We start from the raw sequence: 20,811 nt of genomic DNA, 5'->3' as shown, positions 1-20,811 counted from the left end.
ATCACCCATTCATCTAAATATAGCAGCGAGAAACGATGAATTTAAAGGAATTAACGCGAAAATAGTCAATCGGTTAAACGGCAAATTGATTAGATGAGTATCAATAGACTATGCTGAAGCAGTTGGTGGTGATTGTGTGGAAGATGACAACATCAATTTACAATATTCCATAGAATATCTATAAGCGTTAACACCGTCTGGTCTTCCACCGGCTGAATTACTGTTAAAAGAGGGATGTATCATAATGTTATTGCGTAATTTATGTATAAGTAATGGACTATGCAATGGAACAAGATTAGTTGTATTAAAAATTGGTCGAACAATTCTAACATGTAAAATTTTAACAGGTGTCAAGAAAGGTAATGTAGTACATATTCTTTGAATAACATTAGACACAAAAGGAGATCTTGATATGCCATTCGTATTAAAACGTTTATAGTTTCCCGTGAGAATAGCTTTTGCTATGACAATTAACAAATCACAGGGACAAACATTTGAAAAAGTTGGTTTATTTATTACAGAGAAACGATATTCACTCACAGGAAGTTATATGTTGTGTTGTCACAATGTAAATCCAAACAGAATCAAATTTCAATGCGATCTTGAAGAAACATTAATTCCAAATATTGTTTTAATTGAAGTTTTAAAGTAAAAGTGAAAATAATGCATATGTAACAATTCCCATGAAAATAACAATCTCTTTAAATTGTACATCCGGTTAACTAAACCCAGGGGTTGGGTAACAAAGCGAGCAGGGGGCGGAGCCAAAAAATATTATGCCATCAAAATGTTTTTGCAACGGAGCAAGACTCATCGTTACCCGAATACATACAAATATTATTGAGTGCAAACTGATTGCTATCCAAAATTCTGAAACAATCTTCATTTCCAGAATCTCTCTCCTTCCTTCCGACACCAATCTCCCTTTTAAATTTAAACGCACACAATTCCCACTCAGACTTGCCTTCTCCATGACTATCAACAAGTCCCAATGACAAACGTTTGCAAAGATTTGTGTTAATCTACAACAACCAGTCTTCAGCCACGGTCAGTTGTACGTGGCTTTTTCTAGTGTTAGATCTTTCGACTCATTATCTGTCGTCTCCACCAAAACACCTATTCACAACCCCGTCTTTCAAGAAGTATTTATTTCTTCTTGATTTCTGAATTTCTTTCTCACCGTTTTCCGTTCCTATTCTTACACTGCCGTATGCTATGGCAGGCGTCGACTAGTGTTAGATTAAAATAGTTAAATAAGATTTAATACAGATGCACATCTAATGAAAATAACTTAAATTCAGGGTAGTCCTGGGAACATAGTGGAGTAGAATATTAATAGTGATGTCTTGTTTATCTGATAAGGAACTGCTCATTAAAAATCATAAGTTGATTAATTATAAAGTTAAATATGCCTGCATTCTTATTATATGCTACTGATCGAATACTGGATATGAGATATGGCAACGTAATATATACACTGATCGGCCACTTTATTAGGTTCAATTACTTGGTAACGCAAATATCTAATTGGTTAATCACATGGCAGCAACTCAGTGCATTTAGGCATGTAGACATTGTCAAGACAACCTGCTGAAGTTCAAACCGAGCATTAGAATGGGGAAGAAAGGTGATTTAAGTGACTTTGAATATGACATCATAACCAATTGATAACATCGATACACAATCATTTTATTCGGATGGTAGGGTTAGAATTTGGTGTCAGCAACATGAAAGCATGGATCCATCCTGCCTTGTATAAACAGTTCAGTCTGGTGGTGGTGTAATGGTGTGGGAGATATTTTCCTGGCCCACTTTGGGCCCCTTAATTCCATTTGAGCATTGTTTAAATGCCATAGCCTACTTGAGTATTGTTGCTGACTGTGTTCATCCCTTTATGACCACATTGTACCCATCTTCTGATGTCTACTTCTAGCATGATAACATGCCATGTCACAAAACTCAAATCATCTCACGGTGGTTTCTTGAACATGAAAATGAGTTCACTGTACTCATGGTCTCCGCAGTCACCAAATCTCAATGCAATAAAGCACCTTTGGGATGTGGTGGAATTGGAGATTCGCATTATAGATACGCATCCAACAAATCTGCAGCAACTGCGTGATGCTGTCATGTCAATATGGGCCAAACCCCCTAGGTTTGCAGGTGCCATAAACACAGAGAGATGCCTGTGCAGACTGACATTTGAGGACTTCATGATAGTAAGATGGAAAAAGACCAGAGGTCTGCGTGTTTCCTAGTCACTGTATATTTTAGGCGCCCTGAAAGTAAATGTTTTTTTGTGAAATTTTAATTTAAACATGGCTATACTGCAGGTTAGTAATTAGTAATTATTCAGATTTTAAAGTCAAAGTGATACATCTTCCCCAAGAATACCAGTAACTACAGTAATATATGCTACACCATATAGACAGAAGTATTGGGACTCACCTCTAAATTATCGAATTCACATGTTTCAATCAGACCCATTGCTACACAGGTGTATAAAATCAAGTACATAGACATGCAGTCTCCATTTGCAAACATTTGTAAAATAAAATGTGTCGTTCTGAAGCGCTCAGTGACTTCAAGCGTGGTACTCTCAATGGATGCCACCTTTGCAATAAGACAGTTTGTAAAATTTCATCCCTGCTTGATATTCCATAGTCAACTGTAAGTGGTATTATTGGAAAGTGGAAGCGTTTAGGAACAACAGCAACTCGGCCATGAAGGTGAAGATCATGTAAAGTCACAGAGAGGGGTCAAAGACTGCTAAGGTGATTCCATAGCTGAAGAGTTCCAAACTTCCACTGGCATTAATGTAAGCACAAAAACGGTGCTGTGGGAACTTCATGGAATGGGTTTCCACGGCCAAGTAGCTGCATGCAAGCCTCACATCACCAAGTCCAATGCCAAGCGTCTGAATCATTGGCATAAAGCACACAGCCCCCTGACTGCGGAGCAGGGTTAACGTGTTCTACAGAGTGATGAATCACACTCCTCTGTTTGGCAGTCAGATGGGTGAGTCTGGGTTTGGCAAATGCTGGGAGAACATTATATGCCAGACTGCTTTGTGCCAACTGTAAAGTTTGGTGGAGGAGGGATAATGGTGTGAGGCTGCTTTTCAAGGTTTGGCCTGGGCCCCTTGCTACCAGTGAAGGGCAATCTTAATACTTCAGCATATCAAGACATTTTGGACAACACTGTGCTTCCAACTTTGTAGAAACAAGTAAATAGATGAATTCATAAGTGAATAAAGATAAATGGAGAAGAAAAAGAAATGGGGAGAGAATCTGCTTCCTCAGTGCTTTAAAAGCTTATTCTAAAATGTTATTGATTAGATCCTGCCAGGATTTGAAAAATTTCTGCACAGATCCTGTAAGTGAGAATTTCATTTTTTCCAGTTTCAAATAATGTATAACATCAGTTACCCACTGACCCAGAGGATTCTTCCAGTTTAGCAAGATAAGTCTACGTGCCAATAGTGTATTGAAGGCAATCACAGTTTGTTTGTCCTTCTCCACTTTAAGCCCATCTGGAAGTACACCAAACACAGCTGTTAGTGGATTAGGAGGGATTGTAACACCAAGGCTATCTGAAAGACATTTAAAAATGTTGCTCCAGAATTATGTTAATTTGGTGCAGGCCCAAAACGTGTGACCCAGTGAGGCTGGAACTTGATTGTAGCGTTTGCAGATTGGATCTTGCCTTGGAAACATTTTGGACAATTTTAAACTAGGCAGGATAATTTTGAGTTGAATAATTATATGCTTTGCACATATGGAGCTCGAGTGAATTCTCTGTATTGCTACCTTCCACTCCTTTTCTGAGATGTTGAGTGAGAGATCCTTTTCCCACTGTCCTCTTAGATCTTTGAAAGGGAGGGACTGTAAAATGGTTTTATATACAGGCAGTCCCCGGGTTACGTACAAGATAGGGACTGTAGGTTTGTACTTAAGATGAATTTGTATGTAAGTCGGAACAGGTACATTACTTTAATAAATGTTATTGTTGACCGACTGTAACCAAGTGCTCTGCCAATGAATGATGGAGTTTCACCTCTTTCTGACCTTTTTATTATTTCTACTTTATTTTCAATGGTGATGGTTTTTCTCTTCTTTACTGTAGCACCAGCACTTGCATTGTGTTTCAGAGACATTCTTGAAGGGTGAAGACAAAAGTTTAAGATGAGCTCTTCTGTGCAGCACTGTACACGCTGTCACAGCAGATTAGGCATCAGTCGTCAACACGTCTGATGTATAGGGTGGTCCAGATCTAATTATGCAATTTTCATTACGCTATAACTTATTCAGTTTATTACATAGAAAATCACCCAAAAACTCCCGGACCATCAAGAAGTGTGCGAACTGACAATACGAAGAAACGTCTTCGCGCCAAACTGGAATCGTCCCTGCATAAATCAATGTCATCCAGACAATCTGGATCTGCAGAATTAGATCTGGACCACCCTGTACCGACAAGAGACAACTTCCTGCTATGTGCGTAACAGTACAAGCAGGCTTGTTATTGAGAATGAATGGGGGCAGCGAGGGGCGGTTCATCACCAGCCCACATCAGTCATCTCCACTACAGTATGCTGCCTGCAGTATCTGCCGCACCACTGCCCCATTTAGCACGCAGCCATCTGAGGCACACTACAATGCTACCCCCCCCGCTTCCCCGTTCACCCTCAATGGCTTCTGTTTAGCCACAACAGGGTCACCACTTGCAGCATTACCAGCCGCCCACCTAGAACGAACGGGGCAGCCGTGTGTGGTGGGCAGGCAGTGAACCCGCTTGCCACTGGGAGCCACCTGACGGACACTACACTGCGCAAGCAGCGAAATCGACCCCCTCCAGCCTCTGTCCAGCCACCACTTGCAGCGTCTCCGGGCCGAAGATGACGGAGCAGCAGTTACTGAGGCGCATGCGTCGCAGCTGCGGCCCCATTCGTATGTCGTAGGTCGGATGTCCGTAACCAGGGGACTACCTGTATTTCAGAAATGCTGTCTAAGTCCTCGAAACTGAGCAATATTTTTTTTCAGCATAGAGGGAAGTGGGAGGTGAAGAAAATTGGGCAGGTTCTGTTTAACAAAGTTTCTAATTTGAAGGTAGTGAAAGAAATGTGTTGCTGGAAAGTTAAATTTGGAGTGTAATTGTTCGTAGGATGCAAAGACATTGTCTATGTACAGATCTCTAAGTGATTTAATCACAAATGTTTTCCAGACATTAAAAACTGCATATGATTGCAAGGGTTGAAAAACATGGTTCTCGTGCAGAGGTGCCACTGATTAAAGATTCTCTATCTTACAATGCTTCCTACATTGGTGTTTAAAAAAATGGACTGGCCCACACAGAGCCCTGACCTTAATCCCATCGACACCTTTGGAGTGAATTGTAACAGAGATTGTGAGCCTGGCTTTCTTTTCCAACATCAGTGTCTGACCTCATAAATGCTGTACAGAATGAATGGGCGGAAATTCCCACAAGAAAACACCAAAATCTTGTGGAATGCCTTCCATGTAGAGTGGAAGCTGTTATAGCTGAAAAACAAACACCATATAGCTGGGGACCAACTCCATATTAAAGTCTATGTATTTGAATGCAGTGTCATTAAAGTCCCTGTGGATGAAATGGTCAGGCTTCCCACTACTTTTGTCCATATAGTGTACTTTTCACATCATGCCATTAGTATTTGAATTGGTTTGCCATAGACATGCTTAGAAATTCAGTATTTTCTTTTAAATCAATATTTACATTGCTATAGTATATTGGGCATGTTTTTGAAACTATACTATTGTAAAATAAACACCTCCTTAATTTAAAATTCAACTAATCAATCAAAATTTAAAAAACAAAATCACCTAAACATAATGTAATATCTTTAGCCAGGGAGTTAGTAGCCTTTAAAATGGCAATTGTGAATTAATCAAATAATATTGCATTAATGCTGTGTCCTTGGTAACCTACTGGGTTGTTAGTAAGAAGTGAAAGCTGATTGCAGCCTGTCATGTCCCTGTAGCTGAAAATGTGGAATATTGAATATTGGCCTCTGATAATTCCTCTGCTTGTTTTCCCCTTGAAATAAAAAAAAAAAAAAAAAAAAAAAATCTGTTTTTTCTGTTTTCAGCATGTGATCAATGACATGTTAAAATGGCATCTGTGAAAAGCAGGTGTGTGTTTAAACAAATTAATAAATGTTTAAAAACAGATGAGACAGCATTACGTCCATATACTTAGTGCTGTGCATACCATTCTATCTGTTACAGTATTTGCATAAATTATTATAGCACAGTGATTGTCAATTATGGGTTACCTGATAAGTAGCTCATCTATAGTGAGCAGTTCTGAGTCTGAATGATATTGTGGCAGCACTGCACTGAGTGGGCATCCCTTAATCTTATGTTGTGTTTAAGTGAATCAGCATGCGTAGATAATAGTTTCTTTGTTGCACTGAATCTATTAATAATTGAGTGTGAACTTTTTTTTTGCTTCTGAATCGCACTTGCTTCATAGTCCAAACCCACTGCCTATAGTTGGCCATGAAAATAATACTTTTGTTCTAGTCTCGATGCATGCTCAATAATCCAGGTAAGGAAATCCTAGAAATTTGATTCTGTTCATCTGGACAAAGTTTTTTAAGTGGGAGAAATATTTCGAGACTTATCCAAGTCTCTTCCTCAGTCTCAATTGACTGCAGGTTTCCCCAACCTTATAAACAGTACCTTTGCTTAATCACAGAGACCAGCACCATTGACAAAGGGCCAGTTGATCAGTGATATGCAAATTGTCCACTGATTAGTAGACGTGTGAACCATTCATAGAGGGTTGAGGAATGGCTGCAATCACCGCATTGTAAGATGGCGACAGATGTACCCTTAGGCCCCCTCCTCTGTTCAGAGATGGTCGTTCCTTTTTCACGTAAATGGCCTCCTTGATTCCTCTCTCAAACCAGCGCTCCTCCCTGTCCAAGATGTGCACCTCTTCATCTTTAAAGGAGTGACCACTATCCTGTAGATGTAAATAGACTGCAGAGTCCTGGCCTGACGAGGAAGCTCTTCTGTGTTGTGACATGCCAGTGGCTGCTTGGTTTCCCCGATGTACAATTCACGGCACTCCTCCTGGCACTTAACTGCGTAAACTATGTTACTCTGTTTGTGCCGTGGGACCCGATCTTTGGGATGGACCAATCTTTGGCGTACCGTGTTTTGGGGTTTGAAAGCCACTGAGACCCGGTGTTTCGAGAAAATGCGCCTCAGCTGTTCCGATACTCCTGACACATACGGGATCACTAAGGGTTTTCGCTTAGGCAGTGGATGTCCTTCCTCTCTCATGAATCGCTTGGAGCGTTCTTTAGGTGTCCTCCCTGCTTTGACAAAGGACCAGCTGGGATATCCACATTTACTTTTTGACGTGATGTTCTTCTGCTTCCCTGGCCTCTGAGTCTGTGGGAATGGTGTTAGCTCTGTGTTGTAGAGTCCTAATGACACCTAGTTTGTGCTCTAGTGGATGGTGAGAGTCAAACCTTAGATACTGGTCCGTATGTGTGGGTTTATGGTACACATCCACTTTCAAATGTCCCCCGTTGCCGATGGAAATTTCACAGTCTAAGAATGGAAATTTCACAGTCTAAGAAGGCTAGCTTGTTATTTTCCATATCCTCTCTGGTGAACTTGATGTGTTTGTCCACCCCGTTAATGTGGTCTGTGAACTGTGGTACCTCCTGAGATCTGATTTTCACCCAGGTGTCATCCACATATCTGAACCAATGGCTCGGTGGTGTTCCAGGATAGGATGATAGAGCCCTCTTTTCCACTTCTTCCATATATAGATTGCCTACTATAGGTGAAACAGGGGAACCCATAGCACACCCGTGCTTCTGCCTGTAGTACTGGCTTTTGTATATGAAATATGTGGATTGAAGACACAGTTCCAAAAGCAGGCACACTTGGTCTGCGTTGAGAGAGGTTCTTTTACTGAGAGTGGGGTCATTCTGTAATCTCTTACGTACTACCTCCACTGCTTCAGTCACTGGGACACAAGTGAATAGAGATGTAACATCAAATGAGACCAAGGTTTCTTCTGCTTCCATAATGACCTCTCTCACTTTCTCCACGAAATCCAATGTGTTCTGAATGTGGTGTTTTGAGCTTCCTACCACAGGGTTAAGAACAGCGGCCAGGAACTTGGGGATGTTATACGTGACTGAATTGATCATGCAGACAATGGGTCTTAAAGGAGCACCCTGTTTGTGTATTTTTGGTAAACCATATAGACTTGGTGTAGAATCCCCTGGGTATAATCTGTGGTATGTGGTCCGGTCAATAGCATTGTCCTGAACTAACTGCTTAAGACAATCTATCACCTTTTTCTTGTAACCACTACCTGGATCTCGCTTTAAGGGCTCATAAGTATTTTTGTCACTGAGCAGAGACAAAATTTTCTCATGGTAGTCTGTCTGGTTTAGCACAACTGTGCATCTCCCCTTGTCCGCTGGAAGGATGATGATGTTGTTGTCCTTGCTGAGTGCCGTGAGGGCCTTCCTCTCCTCAATGCTGATATTGGATGCAGGGGGTTTTGCATTGCTGAGACATGCCGAAACTTTTATCCGCAGTTGTTCTGCTTCCAAATCAGCAATGTTGTTGTTTCTGATAGCAGATTCTGTGGCTGTAATCAGTTCCACTAGCGGGATTTGTTTCGGTGTGACCGCAAAGTTTAACCCTTTAGAAAGAACATCTTGGACAGAGAGGAGCGCTGGTTTGAGAGAGGAATCAAGGAAGCCATTTACGTGAAAAAGGAACGACCATCTCTGAACAGAGGAGGGGGCCTAAGGGTACATCTGTCGCCATCTTACAATGCGGTGATTGCAGCCATTCCTCAACCCTCTATGAATGGTTCACACGTCTACTAATCAGTGGACAATTTGCATATCACTGATCAACTGGCCCTTTGTCAATGGTGCTAGTCTCTGTGATTAAGCAAAGGTACTGTTTATAAGGTTGGGGAAACCTGCAGTCAATTGAGACTGAGGAAGAGACTTGGATAAGTCTCGAAATATTTCTCCCACGTAAAAAACTTTGTCCAGATGAACAGAATCAAATTTCTAGGATTTTTGTTCTAGGGCTGTTGTGAAATTAAAAAGAAAATAGACCCCTTATTAGTACTGTCAAAATTTGTTTTTAATTTTAATTTATAAAAATCTTTAATCTTTTTATATTTTAAATATGTTTGAAAAACAGGCACTTTTTTCATTTTTGTTGTTTTTGCTTATGCTGAGAAAAGAATTCTGTGCCATACTTGATTTGACCTCCTGAGGGAAGCACTTTACCACTAATATTTTTTATAAAGACAGCCAAGATCATCTTTTCTCCCCTTTCAATCTCTGTTCACCCTTTTCTACTCTTAAATAAGCTACCTAATATAAATTGAGGGCCATTTTTCTTAAATATTGATTCATCTTTGAGAAGGTCTTGATAATAGTTATGTATCTTAAAATTAGATATGTCTGTATTGTACATTATACAAATAAATTATAAATTATTTCTTTAGAATGGTTCCTGGGCGGCACGGTGGCGCAGTGGGTAGCGCTGCTGCCTCGCAGTTGGGAGACCTGGGGACCCGGGTTCGCTTCCCGGGTCCTCCCTGCGTGGAGTTTGCATGTTCTCCCCGTGTCTGCGTGGGTTTCCTCCGGGCGCTCCGGTTTCCTCCCACAGTCCAAAGACATGCTGGTTAGGTGGATTGGCGATTCTAAATTGGCCCTAGTGTGTGCTTGGTGTGTGGGTGTGTTTGTGTGTGTCCTGCGGTGGGTTGGCACCCTGCCCAGGATTGGTTCCCTGCCTTGTGCCCTGTGTTGGCTGGGATTGGCTCCAGCAGACCCCCGTGACCCTGTGTTCGGATTCAGCGGGTTGGAAAATGGATGGATGGATAGAATGGTTCCTATTAAATGTTTTCACTTTTGAAGTTTTATCCACTTCTCGTTAAATTTTAACAAAATAATGATTTTTTTCACCATTACGACTTGTATTTAATGAAGTAATGTTCCTGAATTCAAATTAAGTCAAAAAATTAAAATGTCATCAGTAAATAAAACACATTTCTGCTTCATGTCATAATAAACACTGAATTATTTATTTGTTTTTGGGATGAAGAATCTGAAAATAACTTTTTCCACTCACATTTTTGGAAAATGTTTCATTCGTTTAAACATCAAAAATCGGAAAGAGATACTGCTATCTTTTTATTATGTTTTTGAAACATCATTCAGCACAAGTGTAGATCTATTTAAAGTATTTTAAATCTTAAAGATGTCAGTTTCTTATTTTTTATTTAAACTTAAGTTTGAGACTCATGAAAAAATGCAAAAATGATTACTGAGCTCAGTTCCTTTTCTTGATCCTTAAACTCTCTTCATAATAAACATTAATAAAGCAACATGTTCTCAATTTATTAAATTTATGTGGCTGAAACTACCCCTCAGGACAGGAAAGCAATGCAAATCTCTACCTGTCTACAAAATAGATGTAATATATTTTTCATTTGTATGTCTTTTTAATTGTGAATATTCAGTATTGACATGAAATGTGTTTTAATCTAAAAGTGTATTTTGTAATTTTGTATTCTTTGTAGAAGGTGGTTTGGAATTAAAAAAGTACATATTTTGTATTTGGTCATGGAAATGTTGATGAGATAGTGCTGAAAAATAGTTTTAACAATAATGGCCAACCTGGGCAATTTTCAGTCAGTAACCTTGAGGAATCCATTCATCTTTTCACAATACCTACTCTGTATTCCACAAAGACAGCATTTTTGCAGATTTTTATACGATGGCCACACAACATGAAATGGACTTGGGGCTTGCTGTTGTTGATATTTAACTTTTATATAAGGTATTTTGTACAATTTTCTTTGTTGAATATAGTTATGAACAAATAAGACACAGTGTATTTTTAAGATTATTATTTTTGGGGAAGTACAAAATGAGATTTACAAACATAAATGAACCACATACAGACCCAGAACCAAAGATATTAACACTAGAATTACCAGAGCCTACGAGAAAACTCGTAAATCTGGCCCACCTTAAATCCGTTCGCACCTCTCCGTCAGCATCTTTTGTCCTGTAAATGTGCCGATTAAAACAAGCAGCAAGCAGCCTGCTATTCCATCCCCCACCGTCGCAGAACGTTCATGAAGTTCTCCCAGCTTATGCCTTGTTTGATTATCTGAGAGTGAACTGCTGTAGTTTTAGAGTGGAAATAATAGATTGTTATTTGGAACACATGCATTTCATGTGTGTTCCGTTTCTACAGTAATCTGTGTAAACACATTGTTAAAATAGAAACTTTTTCATATTTTAGTAATAAATGTTACAAAATGTAGACATAAACTATAGAATGTGTGAAGCCTGAAGTCCAAAGATCAAATAAACACTTTCACAAAAGGTTCGAGCACGATACAACAGCTTCCGTGGCGTAGCGGTAAGATTTGCTGACTTGCAATCAAGGGGCCACCGGTTCGATCCCCACTGCCTCCTATATTTGCCGTTTTCAGTAGTGAGCTGCTCTTATTGTTAATATTATACAGTACACACATACATTTGGTTTGCATCTATAACAGACTGTGTACATTTATAGTACTGTACTTGTAAAAGTTACCTTTTTTTTCACTTTTATTCTCTCATTCACGATCACAATACATACTACCGCCCTAGGGATCTGACGCTGTTAGTTTTTATTTGAAACTGGGAATAACTGTAGATGTGAGTGGTGCAAGGTTATTATAGTTAACGAAAACTAAAATCAAAACTGAAACTATTATTAAAAAAACATTTTCGTAAACTGAAATAAAATAATTAACAAAACTGAAATGAAAAACTAACACTAAACGAAACTATTAAAGTAGCTGGAAAGACTAACTGAAATAAAATAATAATTTACTAAAATATTTTTAGTTTTCGTTTTTGAATGAATATTCTTGCCGTTAGTCTTTAGCCCTTGTAAGTTTTAACTCTAAAACAGAAAGTCATCCACCACGAGCCGCCCGCACATTTTCATCCAGTGAACGGCGGCTGGTGATGGAGGGCGACTGTTCACACAGCATTTGCGGTGACAGAGCAAGCTGAGTGCAGGTGCGTAAAGAAATAAGTGCGTGGGAAATAGAAAGTGATTTGCATGCCACCTTTCCTTGTGCTTGTCAAGATGTAATTCAAATGGCTGAAATCAGAATGTGCTGGTCATCAAAACGTTTACCATATGGACAGAAAAATCACGAGTGAGTAACGTTTCAGTTTATTTCTCAGGTGTCTGGTTTTTGTCGACAGCAATTCACCTGCCACTTCGCACAGGAGAAATCATTTTTACTTTCTCATATACTAAAGTATAGTAATCATGAAAAAATTCGACCTCGATATTTTGATGAATCTTGACGTTATAGACTAACCAGTGTTCAACAATACTGTTTTTTGGAATTGTGTGTGTGCGCGCGTGTGTGTGTCTGTTTCTGTGTAAACACGATAACTCAAACACAACTAGATTGATTTTATTTATACAGCTGCAGAGTCCGATTTATTCAACTTTACTTTTATAGTAATTGCTCAATATGTTATTCATTTGATTTGTTGTTGATGGTTTCTTAATGTTGACAATTTAAAAATATAATCATTGTCTTGCGGTTTACTCCTCAAATATCCATCCCCATATCTGAGTATACAAGAAAGTCGAGGGGAGAGCACTCCCGGTTTTTGAAAATAAAACGGCACTGATTGAGAGACTGACTAGGTCATCATACAAGATCAGCATGTTGTTGACCAATCACTTTTGCTTTAAAAACATTGTTTAACAACAAAGCGATACAAACAAAGGTAGAGAGTCTGACAAGTGATGAAAAACTAAACATACTAATGGGTTTTTGTATTTATTCCATATTTATTAATTTATCTTTTTTAGTTCATATTCACAACTCAAAATACCTCATATTATGAAAGTAATCCATTAGCAGAATTATATTTTAAAATATTTGTCTGCCTTTTTTCAATGTTTTTCTCTCTCTCTCTAAATAGATAGTTGAAATACCATATTCTTTTCATCAGCCTTATCATATATATTGCATACAGGGGATTTTTCCTGCTTTGCATCCAAACCTGCTGTGGTAGGCTACAGGTTTCCTGTGATCCTACTCTGAATAAACAGGTTTAGATAATGTATATGTTGTTCTTAATCTCAGACGCTGTCTCTGTTGTTTTATGCCTGTCCGTACTCCTATTACCTGCTCTTGCTCTGCTCATTATGTTTTTACTGTCCTTTATGGTGGTCTATTCAAGACTCACTGCCCCTAACCTTGACACTACATGCTTGTTGTACTTTGTTTCCTAGGTGCAGCTAGGTGGGTTCTGCACACTCGTCCAAGTCTAAGAGCCCTGTTCTTCCTAAGCCGCTGTGATTTTCATGAGAAAATATTTTAAAAATTATAAAATTGCGTAAAATTGTTCATATTCAGTGTCTACTTTTGATTATGCTTGTTTTTATCAGACAAAAACAAAACCAGATAGTAAACCAGGCAGTGCAGTAAGCTTCCACTAACGTTAAACTCGTATCCAAATCTGTTAAGTATACAGTTCTGTCTGATTGTGACACAAAACTAACTCCTTAGGCGCTCCATGCCATAATTACTAAAACTAAAACTGAAACTAATATATATAAAAATAAAATAGAAATGTTTTTGTGAAATAAAAACTAAACTAAAACTAAAAATACACGATGAAGGAAAACTAAAACTAAACTGAATTTCCAAGTAAGGTCAGAAAAAATATAGAAATAAAAACTAATATAAAAAGGCAAAACTATAATAACCTTGGAGTGGTGTTTTAAAGCAATGGAACTGGACATTCTCTGATCTGGAGGGATAAAAGCTGACACACAAACGCTGTTGAATCTGCCTTCTTCATATCTCACCGTCACTTTTATTTTTTTTTTATTCAGTTTTATTGAGTGTTCCTGCTCACGCAGAATTAGTATGCACCTTATGGTGTATGAGTGATACATGGGTGTCCCCTTGGCCTGGTCCTGCTGCTTGGGTCCTGAACAATGAGGATCCTGTGAGCCAGATCACCTTTGGGGAATCACGCCACATGGCTGTAGAGCCGTAACTGATGCTGCCTCACAATGCATCATTCAGGACTCTGTGTGCAACCGTTCATTCAACACAAAGTCAGACCAGCGATACCCAAAGATTCTCTGAAGAAACACAGTACCAAAGGAGTCAAGTCTTCGTCTCAGGTCATTGGATAGTGTCTGTGTCTCACAACTATATTGCAAAACAGGGAGCACCGGACTCTAAAGACTTAAACGCTTCATCCTTATGCCACACACTCCTTTCCAATGACCTCATGACCACCCATGATCTCTATCTACTAACTTATAAGGAATAGTTACCAGAGACATGATTGTCACTGCTGAGGTAAGTAAACCTCTCAATGAGGTCGACAGTCTCTCCACAGACAGGCACTCTACTGATGGCTGTGCCTAAGAACTCATTAAAGGCCCGGATCTTGGTTTTTATCCAGGATGCTCGCAAGCCCAGACACTCATACTGCTTACTTATTTCTCTCAAGAGCCCTGATCAGAACCTCCATTGACTCTGTGAAGATCACAGCATTATCAGCAAACTCAAGATCAGTGAATCTCTTTTCATCAACAGATGCCCCACATCCACTGGATCCCGTGACCCTACCCAATACCCAGTCTGTGCAAGCGTTAAACAGATTGGTGCAAGAGTACACCCCTGACAAATCCTTGTATAAAGTGGAAAAAATGCAGAAGTTCTACCTCCACTCTGCATAGCACTCACAATACCAGTGTACAGGCAGGCCAAAATATCCAGCAACTTCGGAGCTTGACCAACTAACTCAAACGCTTTACAAAAATAACAAAGGCTACAAAGGAACTCTGCTTATATAATATTTGAGCTAACCCTTAGTGCCAGGATGCGGTCAATGGTAGACTTTTTAAAACCAGACTGCTTCAGTCGGTGGTAGGCATTGGCTGTTACAAAAAGGGGCAAACACAGCTGTGCTGTAAGTCCGGCACACAGTTATTAAATTTGACACATTTGGTGATTATTAAGTCCTGTAAAATGACCTGTTCTGGCGATGAGATCACCGCGTGCAGTCAGTAAGTTAGGCATATCCAAAAACTTGCATAATGAGATATCAGCTTAACTGTATAGACTTTATTTATACTACATTTACATTTACATCATTTAGCAGACGCTCTTATCCAGAGCGACTTACAACAGTGTTTGTTAGTTTTTTTTTTCGCATACCCCTTGGGGTCAGAGTGCAGGGTCAGCCATTGTACAGCGCCCCTGGAGCAATTACAGGTTAAGGGCCTTGCTCAAGGGCCCAGCAGAGTAGGATCTCTTTTTGGCAGTCACGGGGATTCGAACCGGCAACCTTCGGGATACCAGCGCAGATCCTTAGCCTCAGAGCCACCACTCCGCTCCACTACTAAGAACTGCTGATGTTTTTTAGGTATATTGTAGCCTGGTTTGCAGGTGACACAAATTGGACTAATTTCTTGCTAGAGAATGAGAAACACTGTCAGTTCATACTGTGACAGTTCATATTTACGGTGGATTGCAGCTTGTTAGTAAATATTGTGTTTCTACCCTTTGCATTTTTCAGTATGAAAAAATGACACCTACCTCACCTTTGCATTTTTCAGTATAAAAAACTATGTTTTCAAACTACTTAAGGAAAAACATATAAATGACAATTTTGTAATTGTAAAAAAAACATTTCTGATCCTCAGTACAATTCTTAACATATTTAGTACATTGTATCAGTCTTGGCAAAAGTATTTAGTAGTAATCTGTCATTTACTACAGACTGATAATTACTAACATTTTAATTTGTTGGATCACAGGCAATGCTTTGTTCTCTATCTACATATGCTACTGTCCATGTAAACCACACAATTTCCATTTACAGAAAATTTTTTCATTCTATAAGTGGCCAGAGCCATGAAAGTCTTGATACTGATGCTTATGAGTAGCCTAAAACCCACTTTAATACATTCCTTTATTCATTGCTCTCTGTACAGTAATTCAATGAACTTAACTTGCACTACCCAAGTTACAGTAACTACCAGAAAAGATGTGCATTTTTGTATATTAGACATTGTGGATCAATGGGAATAGATCATCTCTAAGTATACGTTTGTGAAATGTCATAATTTCATATTAACCTTGGTTCTTTGTAGGTTTTGGTGTTTCCAAGAGGATGAATACATGCAGGGTGTAGGTAGCTATGTTGTCATGATCAGAGAGAGAAAATAACAGAATATGAGAATGAAGTCATGTGTTACTGTGTTATCTTGTAGGACCAACAAAGTAATTATGTTTCAGTATAAATAGGGTTGTTAGTTCACCTATCGAGTTGTACACAGCGCAGCTGCCATTTTTATATTTTAAATTCAGTAACTCCTTTTTATAGCTTGCACAAAGGGTACTGTAGCTAAATTCAAGCAATCTGCTACATAATGCAGTTTCCTTTCTTCTTGTATTGATCACAACAGATTGTGTTGTCCTAGAAACCAATCTACCAGCATTAAACATAACAGGAGGACCTGCCCAAGCCCATCCTAGTACACAATACAAAGAAATTAATACACACAGTACCTACAAAGGTTATTATTGTTAACAAAAACTCTTAATTAAAATGACTAAAAAGCTTTTGTTAAATGAAATAAGAAACAAAAGGTAAAACTGAAATAAAAAAATAAAAACTAAACTGAAATTAAAATTCCATACTCCGACTAAATCAAATCAAATAAATGGGTGGAAACTGTTTCTGTTTTGAAGTAAACCAACTGTTTGTGGCCTACTCTTAAGCAGTATTCTGTCAGAGGTGCATGTGTGCTTGTGTGGGCAGGCATAACTTTAAATTTCAGTGCACATTACATATAAAGAAAATAATTATTTATCGTAATAGTAAGTATACTTTATTTATAGGGTTGTACAAATGAAAATTTTTATTTGCACATGCCAACCCAGTCCTTAGTAGGAATGTTACTGTTGAATGTCCCTCCTTTTCTCTCTAAATGGCTGTACGTTATATGGTTGTGTGGTCTAATGAACAAGACAGCCGTCAGCTGCCAAGACGCAACATATTTTTGAACATGGATATACAGAAAATAATTAGTTACAAATGGTAAAAGTACTGTCTGGGACTACATCGAGCCTAACACTAAGAGTAACAAGACCAGGTGCTTATTTGATGATATGGAAGTCAGGTTTGTGAACTCCATTAAAGAGTCTCAAAGAACTAAAAACACTCAGATTGCTTTCGTAAAAGAATGCGATAGGGCGAAAGATTGTGACGTTCTGAAAAAGCCTACAAAATAAGGGAAGAATTACAGGTTATGTTGGTATACTCTTTTGATGTCTCTGAAGAAATCTGCTGTCACAAAAATAGAAGTAAGTATGCCGGTATAGCTGTCAATTAAATGTCTAGGAGGTTACGTGAATTGTCTGTTTTCATAAGGTGCTGTGAAGTGCTTGATCAGAAGTTTAAAATGCCAAGTGCCAGCAATATAACCTGCATGCTCCTTCAACAGTGTTGAAAATTAAAGTATCTATCTATCTATCTATCTATCTATCTATCTATCTATCTATCTATCTATCTATCTATCTATCTATCTATCTAAAAGATAACTTCATTGGTGGACAGAGCTAAAAGAAGTCTCACGGAGTCTTATGGGACAAAGTTTCTACAGTTCCTTTTCTCTATAGACACAGCATGGACTTTTTTAATCAACATTAAATAGCTGTTTTTTTTAAAGCTGAAATGAATATAAATTGATATAATTCTCTCAAAATAAAACTAATTGTGGTAAGTAACCAAAATTAAAGCCTAAAATGGAAATTACCAATAGTCTGAAAACTAAACTCAAAAGAGAGGTGAAAATAGTATAGAAATAAAAACTAATTTAAAAAAGGGAAATAGAATAACCTTAATTCATAGATACTGACTATAGCCAAGAAATTAGTTATAATTTAATATTGCCTTGGCTATAAACATCATAAGACAGGGTGAAGATTGGAAAACCACAAGCGTTACCTGGTAGGTAACTATCCAAATAATCAGATTGCGATTCAGACCTATGAATGTAATACTCCAATCTTCATCCTGTCAAGTAAGTGAACCAGCTGCCATGACGAGCCCCAATTAGGATGAAACATGTGTTGTGTACCCTATCTCACACACACGCACACACATATATACATTATATATATATATATATATACAGTATATATATATATATCAAATGCCCTTTGTTCAACATTTTCACTTATTATTTGAATATTTTCGTTATCTACCAGGTTCCATTTATTTTCAATGCTGAGTTTACATGTGCCCGATGATCGACTGTCACTCCACACTTGTTTTAATATTTTCTTGCCCCAAAACTTTCCAGAATCTCCGAAATGAGCAAACCTTGTTTAGTTTGCTTTTCATTTTCACTATAAATACAGCTAATCAACAGTGACCTCTATTTTCTCTAGAAGCACTAATCAGAAATTCACATGAAATTTATGGAAAAGTGAGTAGTCACAAATGTTAACTTAATAAATGTTCACAGCATGTCAATATGGTAAATCTGAAAAGACATTTCAAGCAAAAAACCTGTTTAAAGAATGTAGTCAAGCCAATGCTGGCTTGCTGTCACCATCTACTGGCATAAAAGAGGTTTTACAGTTGGTAAGTCCGCACATACTGTATGCTGCAGCCACCTCACTACTGATGCTGTTGTTTTAGGCCATTTTGTATGAATATTAATTAGTGCATTGTATTATGTTAAATTAGGCTTATTAAAAAGAATGTAATGAAATGAGATCTCATATGGGATGGATTAGGGTTGAATTTCTTGTTCTTCTGCATCTTTGTTTTCTTGTGTTATTCCTTCTTGTGTTGCAATAGCATCTAACAAAGCTGCCCTAATTAGTACCATTTAATCTACTTTAAGTCAAAAAATAGAAATGCTGTGACATTTGTCGTGCTTATTCTGTTTCCTTATTGTCCAGAAGTCTTAAAAGTGTTCAAAATGATTTTAGGTTGATCTATGCTGTAACATTTAAAAAAAAATAAGATTGTAAAGTTTAGTTATGTCTGTTTTTAACAACAGTTAAGGTTTTTTTTGCCTTACAGGACTGCCATGGAAAGTAGCAAGTAAAACACTTTATAGTTTTGATCGTTAATTTCAGTAATTTGCTTGATGTAACTTATTTTCTTTCTTCCTATAGCGATGCTGGATTGAAGGACATGTTTTTGGATTCAGATTCTGAGATGGGCAGCACAGAGAGACTTCGTGGTAGTACTGACACACTGAATAACAGTAACAAGTGTGATTTGGAAGCAGCAAGAAGACTAGCTAAAAGACTTTACAAGCTAGAAGGATTTAGACGCTCAGATGTAGCAAAACACCTAGGAAAAAAGTAAGAACCACTGGCCATTATTTAAATTAAAAAACATTATTTTGAAATTGCTTCATAATATTCTGTAAAATACTAATGTGCTTCATCCTGTTACCTGAAAAGAGAGATCTCAATGAATTACCAAATACATGTTTTGTTTTTTTTTTTTTAAATATTTTGGGTATATTTTTGCTTCATGATCTTGTTGATTTCCTACTGTTCTCAATCTTCAATAAAAACAGAGCAATGTCTATAATGGAATCCATTAATCCAATACCTGAACTTCCTTAGTCTAATTCAAGGCCACAGTTTTAACAGAGGTGTTAATAAGGAGAAAAAAAGCTGAATACCTGTATGTATAAAGAAAAAACACAAATCCTTAAGTTCAAAGAAGCAGATCAGCGAGCTGAGAAATGTTAATGTTCTTCGTATCTGGTTACCTTTTCTAGTACCAGATATACATTTGTTTGAAAGTCTTTGTGATTTTGTTTATGGTTATATGTTTTCAAACATACATTGAAGTAGTGCCTAATTTTATCTATCTTAACATCTTGCTTTTTTGTTTTTCTAGATAAATCTTTTTGGTCCTTTCTGTATTTTAAATTTAACTTTTCTGCATTGCCATTTTGATCTTAAAATCGCATCCATTTCCAGAAAGTCCAAAAACATGCTCTTCAAATCAGCTTCATCACATATCCACAATGTGCTTGTGTTTAATTGTGTCATTTTGATAAAACTGTTAATTTTATTCCTACAACAGAAAATATCTAATTTATAAAGTACAGAAAGTGTTACTAATGTGTTTTAAGGCAAAGATTAAAATGCTTATAAAAATATTTAATATTAATTAATAAATTATTAGTGCACTTGAGTAAGCCATATATTCCATACACTGTGAGTGTTTCATACAAAGGAGCTAGTATCTGTATTTATTTGGAAACCCATTGAATGCTTATTTTTACAAACATTTCGGGTGATCTTACAGCACAATTAGATTATATTAGAGTACCATTCTTAAGCCCCACATGTAAGAGAAAATCATATAAAGTGAAACATCTTTAGTTTAACCCTTAAATTGCCACAAATGTATAACAGACTAGATTTAACTTACACCCATTATTGTGTACAGTGTGTGGTTGTGTATGTGTATATGTATATATACGTTTCTGTGTGTGTATAAATATATATATATATATATATATATATATATATATATATATATATATATATATATATATATATATACTGTATGTGTGTGTGTGTATATATATATGTATATTGTGGACACCAGGGGCATGTACAGCTGCCCTAGCGAGACACAAGTGCAGCACACAACACACTTTT

At 37.6% G+C, this 20,811-nt stretch overlaps 1 protein-coding gene across 8 annotated transcripts in view; it reads left to right on the top strand.

Moving 5' to 3' along the window:
• Positions 1-20,811, top strand: part of psd3l (pleckstrin and Sec7 domain containing 3, like) — a 649,947-nt gene that overhangs the window by 397,682 nt on the left and 231,454 nt on the right. For 3 of the 8 annotated variants that reach the window (XM_028805400.2, XM_028805401.2, XM_051929575.1), the window contains one exon: positions 19,297-19,488. The exons of the other annotated variants lie outside the window; for them this stretch is intronic. In XM_028805400.2, coding sequence (XP_028661233.2) covers positions 19,297-19,488 — 192 coding nt within the window. The remainder of the gene's footprint in view (positions 1-19,296; positions 19,489-20,811) is intronic. 8 annotated transcript variants of the gene reach the window in all.

The sequence above is a fragment of the Erpetoichthys calabaricus genome, chromosome 7, assembly GCF_900747795.2.
Source record: "Erpetoichthys calabaricus chromosome 7, fErpCal1.3, whole genome shotgun sequence".
NCBI classification, from domain to species: domain Eukaryota; kingdom Metazoa; phylum Chordata; class Cladistia; order Polypteriformes; family Polypteridae; genus Erpetoichthys; species Erpetoichthys calabaricus.
This window is presented reverse-complemented; position numbering and strand designations above follow the sequence as displayed.